This window comes from Crotalus tigris, unplaced genomic scaffold (assembly GCF_016545835.1).
Source record: "Crotalus tigris isolate CLP2741 ecotype Arizona unplaced genomic scaffold, ASM1654583v1 scf7180000017638.2057652, whole genome shotgun sequence".
Classification (NCBI taxonomy): Eukaryota; Metazoa; Chordata; class Lepidosauria; order Squamata; family Viperidae; genus Crotalus; species Crotalus tigris.
Window position 1 is genome coordinate 539,593 of NW_024096531.1, and position 13,411 is coordinate 553,003.

The 13,411-nt window shown below is 36.9% G+C and overlaps 1 protein-coding gene across 2 annotated transcripts; it reads right to left on the reverse strand.

Annotated features, from left to right (window-relative positions):
* Positions 1-1,400: 1,400 nt before the first annotated feature.
* SMAD5 (SMAD family member 5) lies at positions 1,401-13,308 on the reverse strand. Of its 2 annotated transcripts, none has more exons than XM_039334852.1 (8): positions 13,206-13,308; positions 12,330-12,437; positions 10,568-11,090; positions 9,752-10,003; positions 9,021-9,140; positions 7,729-7,950; positions 6,327-6,583; positions 1,401-5,443 (listed from the first exon to the last, which is right to left on the reverse strand). In XM_039334852.1, exons 3-8 carry the CDS (start codon positions 10,968-10,970, stop codon positions 5,300-5,302), a joined length of 1,398 nt encoding a protein of 465 aa, XP_039190786.1. In that variant the 5' UTR covers positions 10,971-11,090; positions 12,330-12,437; positions 13,206-13,308; the 3' UTR covers positions 1,401-5,299. The 2 variants fall into 2 exon arrangements, with proteins under 2 accessions (XP_039190786.1, XP_039190788.1); XM_039334854.1 differs by lacking the exon at positions 13,206-13,308 and adding an exon at positions 12,863-13,141.
* Between the last annotated feature and the right edge of the window lie 103 nt (positions 13,309-13,411).

The following is a 13,411-nucleotide window of genomic DNA, read 5'->3' on the forward strand; positions in this document are numbered from 1 at the left end:
GGGGAACTGTATTATGGGGTCACGGCATTAGAAAGGTTGAGAATCACTGTTCTATAGCTTAGTATTACTATTATCCTTATCTTCACTAATGCCTCATATTGGTATTATTATTACTCTGCTGCTTTGCACATATACTGAGAGCTTCTGCACCACAGACAAATGTCTTGTGTATCTAATCACACTTGGCCAAATATTCTATTCTGTATTATAATGGAAAGAAAATAATTACTGGTTTATTGTAAAGCAATTTATCTTCACTGATTATAGGCCTAAATTTAACACTGATTGCCTTCTGACTATAGCTATAGTTTAAACAAAAACTACCAACAAAAAATGAAAAACCCAAATTGTGTATATAAAACTCTAAATCACTGGAAGGGAAATGTAAGATATATCAGAAAAGACAAGAGTGTTGCAATAGTGTTTAATACATTTGTCCCAGCAGAGAAATAAGGGAAAATCAGATATTAACTTATTGCTGTAATACAGTCCAAAAATATACATTTGCTACAAGAATACTACATATATTCTGATGGCAATAATTGGTTGAAATTGCATGCCCACAACTCAAAATACATCAAAAAGTCCATTTTTTCTGGAACTTATGATATATAAATGGCTTCAGCAGTAAAAAAGAAAAAAGAAAGAAAAAGGGGGGCTTTTTATCCAGATTCTAAACAAATGAGTTTTTATCTCTTTACTAGAAGGTGTTATTAGATGTTAGTACTTGGATTACTGATTTATAGTAAAATCAACTGCAATCCAAAAATATTTCAGATTTCTCTGTTGTTGTCTCTCACTCATATACTGTTGCAACCTTCAGCTATCTGATTTTTTAGAAATTCCAGTACTCCCAGCCAGCATGGGTTTCTGCAAATTCTAGTTAGAAGCTGTGAGGTTGGGAAAGGTTGTGTAACTAGTATAATCTATCTATCACTCTTTATAGTTCCCATTCATTTAACTAGGAAAAAATGCGCAAAACTCCCAGGGAATTCTAACCTTAACTAACAGGATAGTCAATAAAAGCAGCTGCTTAAAATAAGAGACAGTAAAACAGTGTCTCTACTTTTCCCGTTCAAAGCAAGTACCGTAAATGCCGGCGTATAAGACAACTTCCGTAAGCGCTGAAATCGGCACCAAAGATGGGGTCGTCTTATACGCCGAGTTGTCTTATACGCCGGAAATACTGGTAGTTTCCGGCGTATAAGACGATGTTCTAGGAATGCGGCCCGGCTATAAAGACGGGGATCGTCTTATACGCCAGGTCGCCTAATACGCCGGCATATATGGTAACTCTGGAGTAAGCTGTTGCTTTTTAAAACTTCAGCAGAAACTAGTAACACATGTAATGGAGCTTTATAAGATGAATTTTCAAATTTTAACCTGTTTGCAAAAACATCTTTTCTCACAACATATACACAAGTTTATTCTTTATCCTTGAAGAACCTTTGTCATTCTACTTCTCTCTCAACATGAGTCAAAGGCCAAATATGAAGGGTACATTTTTTTCACCCGAGTTACCATGGAGCACACTATCACAATCTATTGATAACCTTTTATACAGCAATTTAGATGGCTTTAAAAAAGATCAGACAAAAAGATTACATACAAGATTAACAGTTGCTAACCATGTTACTTATATAGCATAGCTCTAAATGATAAGACAATAGAGAATTATAGCAAAGGGCAATTGCTCTATCCTGTTTATCGACTAATACAATCATTTAATTGATTCCTATAGATGGCCTTAATTTTACAGTGCTCTATTCTTACATTCTTAAGATAAAACCACCATGCATTACAAATTGTACCTTCTCTATGGGAACAGTACTAATCTGCTTGCCACATGGCCACTTAATTTTCTTTCACATTGCAAACAAGCCAAATTTAGTCTCATATTTTCTATTTTCCCATATTAACTACAAATTTCTCAAAAACTGAGGAACTTGTATTCAATTCAGAGACTCTAAATGCACACTCATTTAACTTAAGTGCCTTGAAATAATTATCACATCTTGTGAGTTGGGAATAATTAGTCTGGAAAAGGCTCCTGGAATTGCAATGGCTATGTCAAATAAAAAATGACAACTCAATGTGCACTACTTTGAAAAAGAAAATTCCATCCTGGACATATTACAAAATGAACAGAAAATTAAATTGCCAATATGTTAATATTACCACTTTGTCTAGCATTTCTGATCATTGTACCAAACCTTTTCTTAATAGAATATGAAATCATGAACTGAAGTTGAATCAGAAAAGATCAACATAAAAGGCAGATAAAAGTATGAAATTCACAATTATAAATTGGTAATTTGGTTGGAGTTTAGACAAATTCTAAAAGGCCACCAATGGCACTAATTGTAGTGACTAGATATCTTAAGTAAAAACAAAACAAAAGAACAACCTTCCTTTTAATGTTAAGTGGTTTTAAGAATACAAGGAGGAGAGACCTTTGATTTGACTCAGGATGGGTCTTCCCAACCTACTTTCTTCTCCTTCATTTTATACATTTTAAATCTATCATAAGTTACTTCTATAAGACATTCTCCTCCGTACAAAATTTTAAGATTACCAAACTTATTCAAATATTATATTAAAATAAGCATGTAAGAACTCTCAATCAAAACTGGGTAAAGGATATCTCCATTGTACCAACATATACTATGGATCTGCTTACGTTCTTCATTATTTTAATACATGATGTGCTAAAGATTGAAGGATACAACCACCTACAGAGTGTAAAACAGTCACTGGCTTAGTCACAATGGCTAAGATTCTTTTTAGAGCTCAGATGGTTTGGATAGAATCCATAATAAATTTCACAATTTGTTGTAAGAAGATCCCTTTTAATTGCTAGCACTGAAGGGGCAAAATAAAAATTTTAAAAAATTACCAACTTCTGACAAGCTGCCTTCCATTTCCTAGGAAGGAAATTAGTGTAAGTATTTTTAGAGGAGTGAAAGCTTCCAACAATTTACCACTGAAAACTGAAATTTCAAGGAAAGATTATATATTTAAAACCAAAGTTTCAATTAATTACTGACTGCATAGATGAGGATCAGATTTAGGAAAAATTCATTTCCATTTCAATTTAAATTAAACTTTAACTTGTAATGACTGTTGACTCTTAATATATTCTTTAGTCCAAAGAATCAAAATATTTCTAAATGGAGACAAATAATGCTTAATAGGTAAAACACCTGTATCCCCATGACAAACCATTCATCAGTACTTGTTAAGCCTTTCCACTGGTTTAGTAAAACAATTCTAAATACAAGGGCAATTAGGAAATAAACCTCTGGTTATCAGTGATAGGCCCTCACAGATACAGAACTTTTATTATATGCTCTAGAAGACTACATTACTTTTTGACATAATTGCCATTCAAATTGAGGCACTTATCGTAATGTCTTACAAGGTTTGAAATTCCTTAGTAGTAGTCGCTCAGCACCAAATCTGGGCTATGGGGGGGGGAGGGTGATCAAAAACATCCCAAGGGAACTGCTTCGAAAGTTCTTAGGTACATCTAGCGATATGCGGGCATTATCATGAACCATTATCATGAACACACCGGAAATCAGAATGCCCCGACACTTGTTATGGATGGTTCATCTGAGTTTTTGTAACATTTCACAGTAGACTTCTGAATTGGTCGAACCACACTAGCAATACTCCTCTGACATCTTCACATTTGGTGGGATTTTCTATGGCATCACTTCTGGTATGGTGTTGGTTCACAATAATGCTTGCCCACACACCGCTAGACGCACCCAAGAACTTTTGAAGCAGTTCTATTGGAATGTTTTGGATCACTCTCCCATAGCCCAGATTTGGCATCGAGCAACTACTACGAAGGAATTTCAAAGCTTGTAAGACGTTATGACAAGTGCCTCAATTTGAATGGCGATTATGTCAAAAAGTAATGTAACGTTGTAGTTTTCTAATGCATATAATAAAAGTTCTGTATCTGTCATTGATAACCAAACAGAAGTTTATTTCCAAACTGCCCTCTTATGACCCAGATGTCAGATTGCCAGCTCTTCTGTTAAATTATACAAGAGATTCTGTGTGCATGAATGATTAAGGTTCATGAACAGTATACTCGAGGTACACATCCTAATTTTAAAAATGTGCTTCATGTATTCAATATATACCTTTAGCAGGAATTAGCCCATTTGCACAGGGAAGGTAGGGAAGACAGGAAAGTTAAAGATATTAAAGGAGGAGAGCGATAGCAAAAGAAACAATTTGCTACGTCACCCACAAATCAGTGTATAGCTTCCATGAGATTACTCCTGAAATAATGTAGCCCTTGCCAATAAAAAATTTTTATTTTACATCATACAACTTCCAGTCACCCGCATGACAATATTCTCATTAATCATTATCATGAGAATGAGCTTCCCCAGCAATAAAAAAACAAGTGTTTTACAACACTTTACTAGGTAAAATTCAAATTTCCCCAAAACAGAATATTTAAAGGAAAAAAAATAATATTGAAAATTAACAAATGTAGATTTTTAGGAAGCCTCCGGACTATTTTCTACAAAATGCAAAATAAAATATAAAACACAATGCACATTCTTGCAATGTAATATACATGACTTTTAGTGTTCTGTATTCAAATAAATGTTGACTGCCTCAAAAAGTGCATACCCTGGATAAAATATCTGTTAAGCACCAATCCTACACACATTCATCTGAATCTTCCTGGACTTTGATCTGCATACAGGACTATATTATGAAGGCAACATTGAACTCTGATGAAAGCAATTTTGCTACTGATTAAAGCAGAGCCTGCTCTAATGCATTTTGTTATCAATATCTGTAACAGATGCTTATCAACATGTACATACTGAGGTCATATTATTTAAGCTAAAGGCAATCTTAGGTATAATAAAGCTAGCTCTTTGTGGATTTTTATCATCCACAAAACCATATAGTAATATTAAAAACTGGTGGTAAATTGGAGCTATATAGATTTAGCAAATGAGATTGTGTTATTCATTTTGTAAAGTCACTCAAGAATGTGTCCTCAGAAAACATGTTAAAATACTTCCAGTGGAATCAAAAGTTATTTGAATATGTATAGTTCGGATTAAACCATCTCTGTATTTTCAATTTTCCTCCAAATTGAACAGTCTTAATAGGAAATGAAAGGGAAAATGATGATAAAGCAATGGAATTGGTCATTTGTAGAAGAGGAAAGCTAACTTATGATGAATCCACGCTGGAAGCTTCTGGAAAATTAGAAAATGGTCACTAAAATTATGGGTGCTGAAAAAATACTTTGGCACTATGAAACAGAAGAAATAGGATTAAGTGGGGAGCCCATTTGGGTAAGTACTTTATCCAGCCACTGAAGAGGCCCATGAAGATGGATTTCTATCCAACACGGGGTGCTTGTAACATCTTGTCGGTGGTATTCTGCTCCCCATCCCTATAAAGAATGATACATATTTAACTAGATTAGAATTAGACACTGAAACAAACAATTAATACAACACTTTCTATTTTAAAAAAAGGATTTGGCTTGAAGAATGTTAGCCTATGCTTATTTCATTCCATTCAACAAAAACATGTTATAGGAGCGTGTGCAAAGCAAAGCTGTAGCACGTGTAACATGCTAATATGCTGTGTTATAACAAATGTGGTTGGTGTAAGGTGGTCCCCAGGTGCATATAAACCCGCCTTCTGATAACACAAAAGGGATGCTTCGGCTTTGTTCGAGGCTCCCATCCCGAGGAAACCACGTGTTCGTGTCTGTTCTTCTACACTCATGGGAGACCCGCTGGGCGCGTGAAAACCAACAACTTAAACCATCAATCCCTAATCTAATATCTTCTAGTTTTGTTGGACTAGAATTTATAAACTTTTTACCTATGATAGGCACATGATAGAGTTGCAAAACTATAACTTGGCAGAAACCCCAGTCAACACTGACCACTCAAATAGTACTGGAATTGTGATTAATCATCTCCTAAATAGGTACAGATTACCACCCCATTTTTCTTGTGTGGGAGAGGAAATACTACTATTTATTAGGTCAATAGAAAGAAGAAGGTAATCTTCATCCTTATTTCATCTTGCAAATGAATAAAGTAGAAAGGCATCTATCCAACTATCTATACATCCTTATAAGTTATTCACAAAAACAAAGAATAATAAATTTGAAATGCTAAATTAACTCTGAAGATTTGCTAATTAAATACAGTAAAGTATCCAAAATCTGTTATATGTTAAAATTGGAGTCAAACTTAATACATTCCAGACATATTCCAAACACATACAATACAGTAAATAACAAGTATGCCACAACTTACCTTTACAAAACTCATTCGAATTGTGCACATTTTGGTGAGCTCATATACTGCCTCAAATCCATGATTGACCGATTGAGCTAGAAGCTGAGCAAATTCCTGATTGTTAAAAATTTTAAGACTACAGCCACTGGGAATCTTGCATACAGTTGTAGGGTGAAATCCGTGATGATAATTACAATTCCTACTTTGTACAAATATGCTGCTGTCGCTCAGGCATTCTGCATAGACTTCCCCACCAACATAGTACAGATGAACGCCTAGGGGAAGGAGAAAAATCCCAAATATTTAACACAGTTAACTTGCAAAAATGATTACAGCCTCTTCCTCTCAGCTGTTAGGAACTCTAGCCAAATTTCTATTTGAAAGGATTCCAACTGTTTCCAGTTGTTTAAATATGTCAAGCGTATCATTTCAAACACCAAATATCTTAACCACTAGATGTCCTCATCTTCCTTCACTCAATACATGATAGAACTATTCAATAAATAAATGATATATTACTTTTTTCTTGCCTCATCAATTGGGCAAGCTGGTATGGAGATGGGCTTTAGGATTTTAAGTCATCACCAACACTGAATTGTATCTGGAAAGAACTTGCATGCCTTGTAGAACAAGTCTTTATAGAGTACTGCCAGTTAGCATCTATTATTGCTCACTGCTATCCAACATTTCAAAAGCTTTTTAGAGATAGTCCCAAGGAAAGTGCATTGCAATAAAATCCAATATAAAATCAAGCCGTATCTCACCATGGCAAGTCTGCCCTCATCAGGAACAGATGCAGGTAACAAAGCAGCTGACATTAACAAAGCTACTTCCTAAAATTCTATATGCAAGGCTAAATCCAGAAGCACCTAAAGACTACAAACTGATTTTTCAAGAAGACACTGTACCTTGAACTGGACTATATTCTGCCAAATCACTCTTTGTACCACAATTCTATTCAAGGATATTTTAGGGTCTGTGCAATTCTATCACCCACTTTTTCCTTAATTTGACTTTTCCAAACTCAAACCAGAAAGATAACCTGTCATGTTTAGCTATCACTCTCTCCTTCATCTCTTAACTTTTGTTTTATTTTCAGTACAACTTGTGATGACAGAATCAGGATATCTGTACAAATAGTTCAAATATGTACACCAGGTACAAGAGATTAGAAAATAATTAACTATTTGTTTACCACTAAATCTTCAGTGACAAAACTTAATAGAAATTTTTTGATGCAAGGTTTCATTTAAAAAGTTGCTAAAATATAAAGCTGGCATTTGTTTTCAAACTTAATTGTTCAGATTTATAACATTTTTCCATGTGGCATAATATTACTCAAAACTGTAAAAGTACATTTAATGTATCCAAACTGCAAACACAGCCTATTTACAATCATATAAGCATACGTCAGGATTACCTTTTCCAATGTGTCTCCGGGTGTTCTCAATTGTTGAGTTACGATTAACATTGGAGAGCAAGCCTAAGCAGAATCTGTTTTTGTTGTTAGAAGGATCTGTAAATCCATCCACTAAGATACTGGTAGAAGACGCATGAAAAGCCTCCCCAACACGATTGTTTAATTCATAATACACTATTGAACACCAATGTTTGGGTTCTTCATAGGCCACAGGATGAACATCTACAAACAAACATGAAAAACCTGTAATAATTCCAGCATCTACAGCTTAACTACAGTATTTAACATTTATGCATTTTTCTTATTGCTGAAGAACTTCAGTTATATTCCTGCAAAAATCTTACCAACGGATAGTACCATCAACAGCAGGCTATAGACTGTAAAAAAAACCCATGTTACTCCAAGATCCTGAATTCATTAGTGAGCTATAAATTCATTAATTGAAAGAACAACAGTAAATCTTCTTAAAGCATTTTAAGAGAACTTATACCTTTAGCTAATAAATTGTGTAAGAAATATTTTTTTCTAAAGATTTTCACTTACAAATACAAATAATAAATACAGAATTAATGTTACTTTGCACAGCTGGCATGTTTAATATACCGTATTTTCCGGCGTATAAGACGACCCCCGACTTCGGAGACGATTTGCATGCTTTAGAAAGTCGTCTTATACGCCGGTATGTTGAATCATTCAACAGAAGTTAGCTACTCTTTTGAAGAAGAAGCCTATAAAAAAGTTCCATCTCTATCAGAAAATAATTTTATGCTATTACTATTACAGCAAATGAAAGACATTTATTTTATCTTATCATTTTCCAAATTCCAACTATTCTCCTTGGCATAACCTTGAACCTTCTCTTATCAACAGTTTGCAACACAGAAATATATGCCCTAGAATGCAGTTTCAACTGCTTATATATGAGAATAGCGTATAACCCTCAAAAGTATCCCTTAACTTTCATTTAAATACACATTTAACTGCAACTTGCATTTTAAAACAAAATATCCTCAGGTCTGTATTTCCCTCACCCTTTTTGAACCCATGACTCAGATGAAAGGGTAAAATGCTGATCAGATGACATTATGCTCCTCTTTCTAGTTAACAAACTCTCTGTATCTCTAATGACCAAGTTCTTAAATGTTAACAATCTCATCCCATATAGACAAGACAGTGTGAGGTGCTGCACTTCAAAATTTAAATAAAAGGCATGGCAATAATTTATCTTCTTCCTTCAGATTGTAATTGGCAAATTATCAAAAAGTTTCAAAATATTAACAAGTTTATCTCACCTCTGCTTGAAATAGTGGGCATTATCTGAGGAATTATACTATTGCTTGTATCCATAGACTGTGAAGTATCTTGACCCATTTGGTCTTCAGGGGGCATATATGCAGGTGGTGGTGTATCAGCTACAAATGAAAAAAAAGAATGAATATTTGAGCAGTACTAGTAAATTTACCTTGAACTATCAGGTTTTTTTCCACTATAATCACTATTTGTCTTTTTTGTCATCTTCTGCCTCTTCCATTTTTGGAATCTAATAATTTTCTATCATGAAAATGTTCTCTTCATTCTCGATTGAGGTTTTTTTTCATTCTCTTCCTCTGCCAGTCATTTATGTCGCAATCCATCTTGCTTCATCTAGTTGAAGCTCCATTTCATTTTCCTGGAATTAGAAAGAAGCGCCACCAGATTCTCTGACTGATATATTAACCTGGAAGCGATTTCCTTGATATTAAGCTCCAACCCAAAGTGATTTTAGGATTAGCTATAAGATGTCCTAATTTTGAACTTATTTTACTGCATAGTTATTGCTATTATTTTCTGCTTTCGATTTATTCTCGGAACCTCTACAACCTTTTCTCCCTCTCCTTTATATCTCTTTGTTTCTATCTCCCAATCAATGTCTATTTAATCAACATGAGTACAAATATAGCATAACCTAAATGTAATTCTAATTTCCTCTGGTTTTATAATACAAGTTCTACTTTTCAATGTTTGCCATACAAGTAGTTCTTACCTGGTAGCTGATATGGGCTCGATGGTCCAGAACTAGCTGGAGAATTTGGATAGGTATTGCTGCCTGGAGATGGTGGGTATGGACTATTTGGAGACATGGGAAATGGAGTGCTGTTGGGCTGCTGGAATGAATCTGGAAAGGTAGCATTGTGTGGCATATGAGGTTCATTGTGAGTTAAGTTTCTAAACTGAACCAAAAGGCTATGCTGTGGGTTAAATTCACTGTGCCTTGGCACCAAGACAGGAGGTAAAACTGAAAAAGAAAAAGAGGACATATTAAAATAGTGTTGAAGATTTAGACAGATCATAATTAGCTCTTGAAGAGTAAAAGTGCAAAGAAACATATGCTGGAAACTTATTGTTTCTCCACTTGGAAGAGTTACTACTAGAATGTACAACTTGATGGCCAAGGCCATAAAATCATGCTAGGGCTTATTTCCCGGTTTGGTCTTATTTTCAGAGAAACACAGTAGTTTCAAATAGCATAAAGTTCAGGGAGGAAACAATCAAAAGCAGGATTCATATATCTCATTATGCCATTATGGGGTTATGTTTTGGTTTAAAGCAATGGCTGTTATCAGCATGGTTTGTAGATTATGGTTTACAGGATAGCTCTATCATCTATGGACCTGGCTATTAGGGATGCTCAACAAATTATGGTAAAAGCAAACCAAGGGTTGATGTAATGTGTGATTCTGGTCTACAAAGTACCAATGTTCCCAGATGCAATTCCCATGTACGAATTCCCTCCCATTTTCAATTTGCTGCTCCTCAACAAGTCAACTATTTTTTCATGGGTAAAGGCATTGAGACACACCTGGACTCTCCACCCTTTTGTAATGATATGGATTGATACAAACTTCTTTCTGTTTAGATCCAAAAGGAAATTCACAAATGTCCAATGGCTTCAGCTCATGATGGCTCTGCAAATCAGGCCAACGCCACACACGGCAGTAAATCACGTGGGGAAGGCCTTTGCGGTGTGATACTTGAAGTCGCCCATCTAACGAACGAGGAATTGTAACACATTTGCTGGGTTGTCCAGGACTACTTAGTGCCTTTTCCAGTTCCTCCATGGCTCCTTTTTTCTTCTTTAGCTTTTTTACTAAAGCATCAACTGCTTTTTCTGCCCATTTTTCTTCTTCATCACCTTGTTTCCAGCCCAACAAGCGTTTTACAGCTGGGCTAGTAAACGAGAACAGACTGGCCATTGAGGTCATTTGACAAGTTTTAAAGCAATTTTTAGAACAAAACTGCTGATTCTCAAACACAAAAATAACTCTGCAACTGCAGCAGTGCTTAAATTCTTTTTTAATCCAAGAAAGTGATTTTTCTTAGACCTATAAGAAAAATTACAGAACATCAGTTGATGCCAGTTAACCAGAGAAATGAAGGCAAACACAGAGAATAATTGGATAATTTTAAACCTCATTAAATTTAAATCAAACATGATGCATATTATTAACAGCCTTTTAATCTGAACCAATTTTCATGCCATGGGGATAATACTTAAAAGAGAAAACAGTTGGTGGCATTAACAAAGGAAGTCCTTTGAGCCAAACTCCTTCTATCATTCACAAAGCCTAATCATTTGGTTAAACAGAGGGAAAAGCTTGGATTTTTTTTTTGTAAAGATACATGAAAAGATGAAGTTTATTTTAACATGAACTGTTACTGAAATGAATGGTATATCTTAAGAGAAGATGTGCATCTATTAAGACATCAAAAGAAATACTCTGGTGATTTCTGAGCTGTCTAAACGATAGCAATTAGGCACTGAAAACACTCTGGTGATTAAAAACTGATAGCAATTAGGCACTCTGTACACAAGAGATTCTGTAATAAAGTTCCAGTGTTGAGAAGCCATTATAGGTTTCTGAGGTTTTATTCCTACTACTCCTTTCTGTTAACCCACCCTGAAGTTGGTGTTGTCATAAAAAGAGAATCTATGTCTTTTGAAGAGACAACAACTGTATGGATTTCATTTAAAGGAATAGAGCAGTGAATGATCAATGGTGCAAGCAGCAGTAGAAAAGCGAGCATTCTCTGGCAAAGGAACCAGGAACCAGTGAAGCCCCTTGTTAGGGAACATGGCTCAGACCCCAAGAGTGTCAATCTAGATTGCTGCAGGACAGGAATGAGTTACAAACAGCCCCTTTTTTTATTACTAACAAGGTCCATCTGCAACTCTCTTTAAAAAAATAAAAAGGAGTAAGGATGACAAACGGAACTAATGTGCTGTGGCAACATGTTGATAAGACCTCATAAAATCCCTGAAGAATACTCAACAAGTACAGACATAGACAATAGGCAGCTGGCAAAAAGCAGCACTAAACAAAGAGAAAGGATGTCAATAACAAGTCAGTTCCGTTTCTGCTACAGAAACTGCCAAATATTGTCTATGGGGTTTCTGATAAATTACAGCAAGTCAAAACAGCTAGCCCACCCCACTGCATTTTCAGTCCATCAAACATGAGGTATTAAAAGGGCAGGAAAGCTGCTTCCTTGCCTTGCTAATTCTCAAAAGATGGTGCTTCTTAATAACGTTGTAGGAAAATGTGCCTGGCAATCACAGCTACCTGTTTTTTCAGTTGCGCGAAGACGGCAGGCCGCAGGAGCAAAGACAGGCAACAGTTTTTTACCATCTGCATTCATCATCTCTCTGGAAGGGGTGAGGAAAGGCCGAACTAAACAAGAAAAAGCACATAGAGAACAATCCAACAGCAGCCATCACAGGCGTTTCTTCACTTCTCTTGCTAGGAAACTATCAAGATGCCACAGGTGCTGACTTGGTACACTCTACATTATCATAATAGGGTTAAGCTGACAAAGCGCATTTCCTCATTCAGAAGTTTAGTTCTGTATGTGCTGCCCAAGAGGCAATAAAGGGCTGTTCTCCTCCGAAAGGCAGGTTAATCCGTGTCCGAAACGTACAAGAGTACAAATAATTACCTGCCTGAAGTTCCCTGCTTAACGGCAAATCAGATAGAAGGGGAGGCTGAGCTCGTTTGTATTTTGGAATAAGAACCCCACTGAGCCGCCAAAAGACCCTACCCCATCGGCCAGAAAAGGCAGGTTGCGTGGCCTTGCAAGGCTAATGCTTTAAAAGTACCTTCTGCAATATCGATCCATGTCACATTGCCCGCAAGCGTGGCCCAGGCCCAAACCAGGACACCTCGGGCTCCAGTCCTGGCGGCCAGTCTGGCCCGCCGCAAAGTTTCGTGGCGGGGGGGGGAGTTTTGCTACGAAGAGCCCCCCACCCTGGCTTGCGAAGCGAGGAAGCGCCTCGCGCGATGCGGACGCTCGCTCTACCCCCAGCGGCGCTGGCTTGCAAAAGGCGGGCCGGGCGGAGAACGATTCCCGCCGCCACTTCCTCACCCAGTAAGCCACGAAGGGCGCCCTCCTCCTCCTCCTTTGCCCCCCCTCCCCCCGGCTTTTCCAACCGGTTTACCTACCGCCTGACGCGCGGCTGGCGGCCGAAGAGGGAAGCGGCAACCCCGGCCAGGGGACCTACAGAGCCGCCGAGGAGGGAGAAAGGGGCGGAGTCAGGCATGCCAGTCGACCCGAGGGCTCACGTGACAGGCCATAAGGCGAAACGCGGCTGGTTGAGCCTGGGCGTCACTCAAGCGCCCGAAGCCTGTGATTTGCAGAAGGAAGGAAA

Excerpts from the sequence above, each read along its gene's own strand:
- SMAD5 (XM_039334852.1), bottom strand. The coding sequence starts at position 10,970 with ATGACCTCAATGGCCAGTCTGTTCTCGTTTACTAGCCCAGCTGTAAAA. Across the intron at positions 9,141-9,751 it reads GAGCCCATATCAGCTACCAG|CTGATACACCACCACCTGCA; the intron begins GTAAGAACTACT and ends TTTCATTTGTAG. Across the intron at positions 5,444-6,326 it reads TTCGAATGAGTTTTGTAAAG|GGATGGGGAGCAGAATACCA; the intron begins GTAAGTTGTGGC and ends CATTCTTTATAG.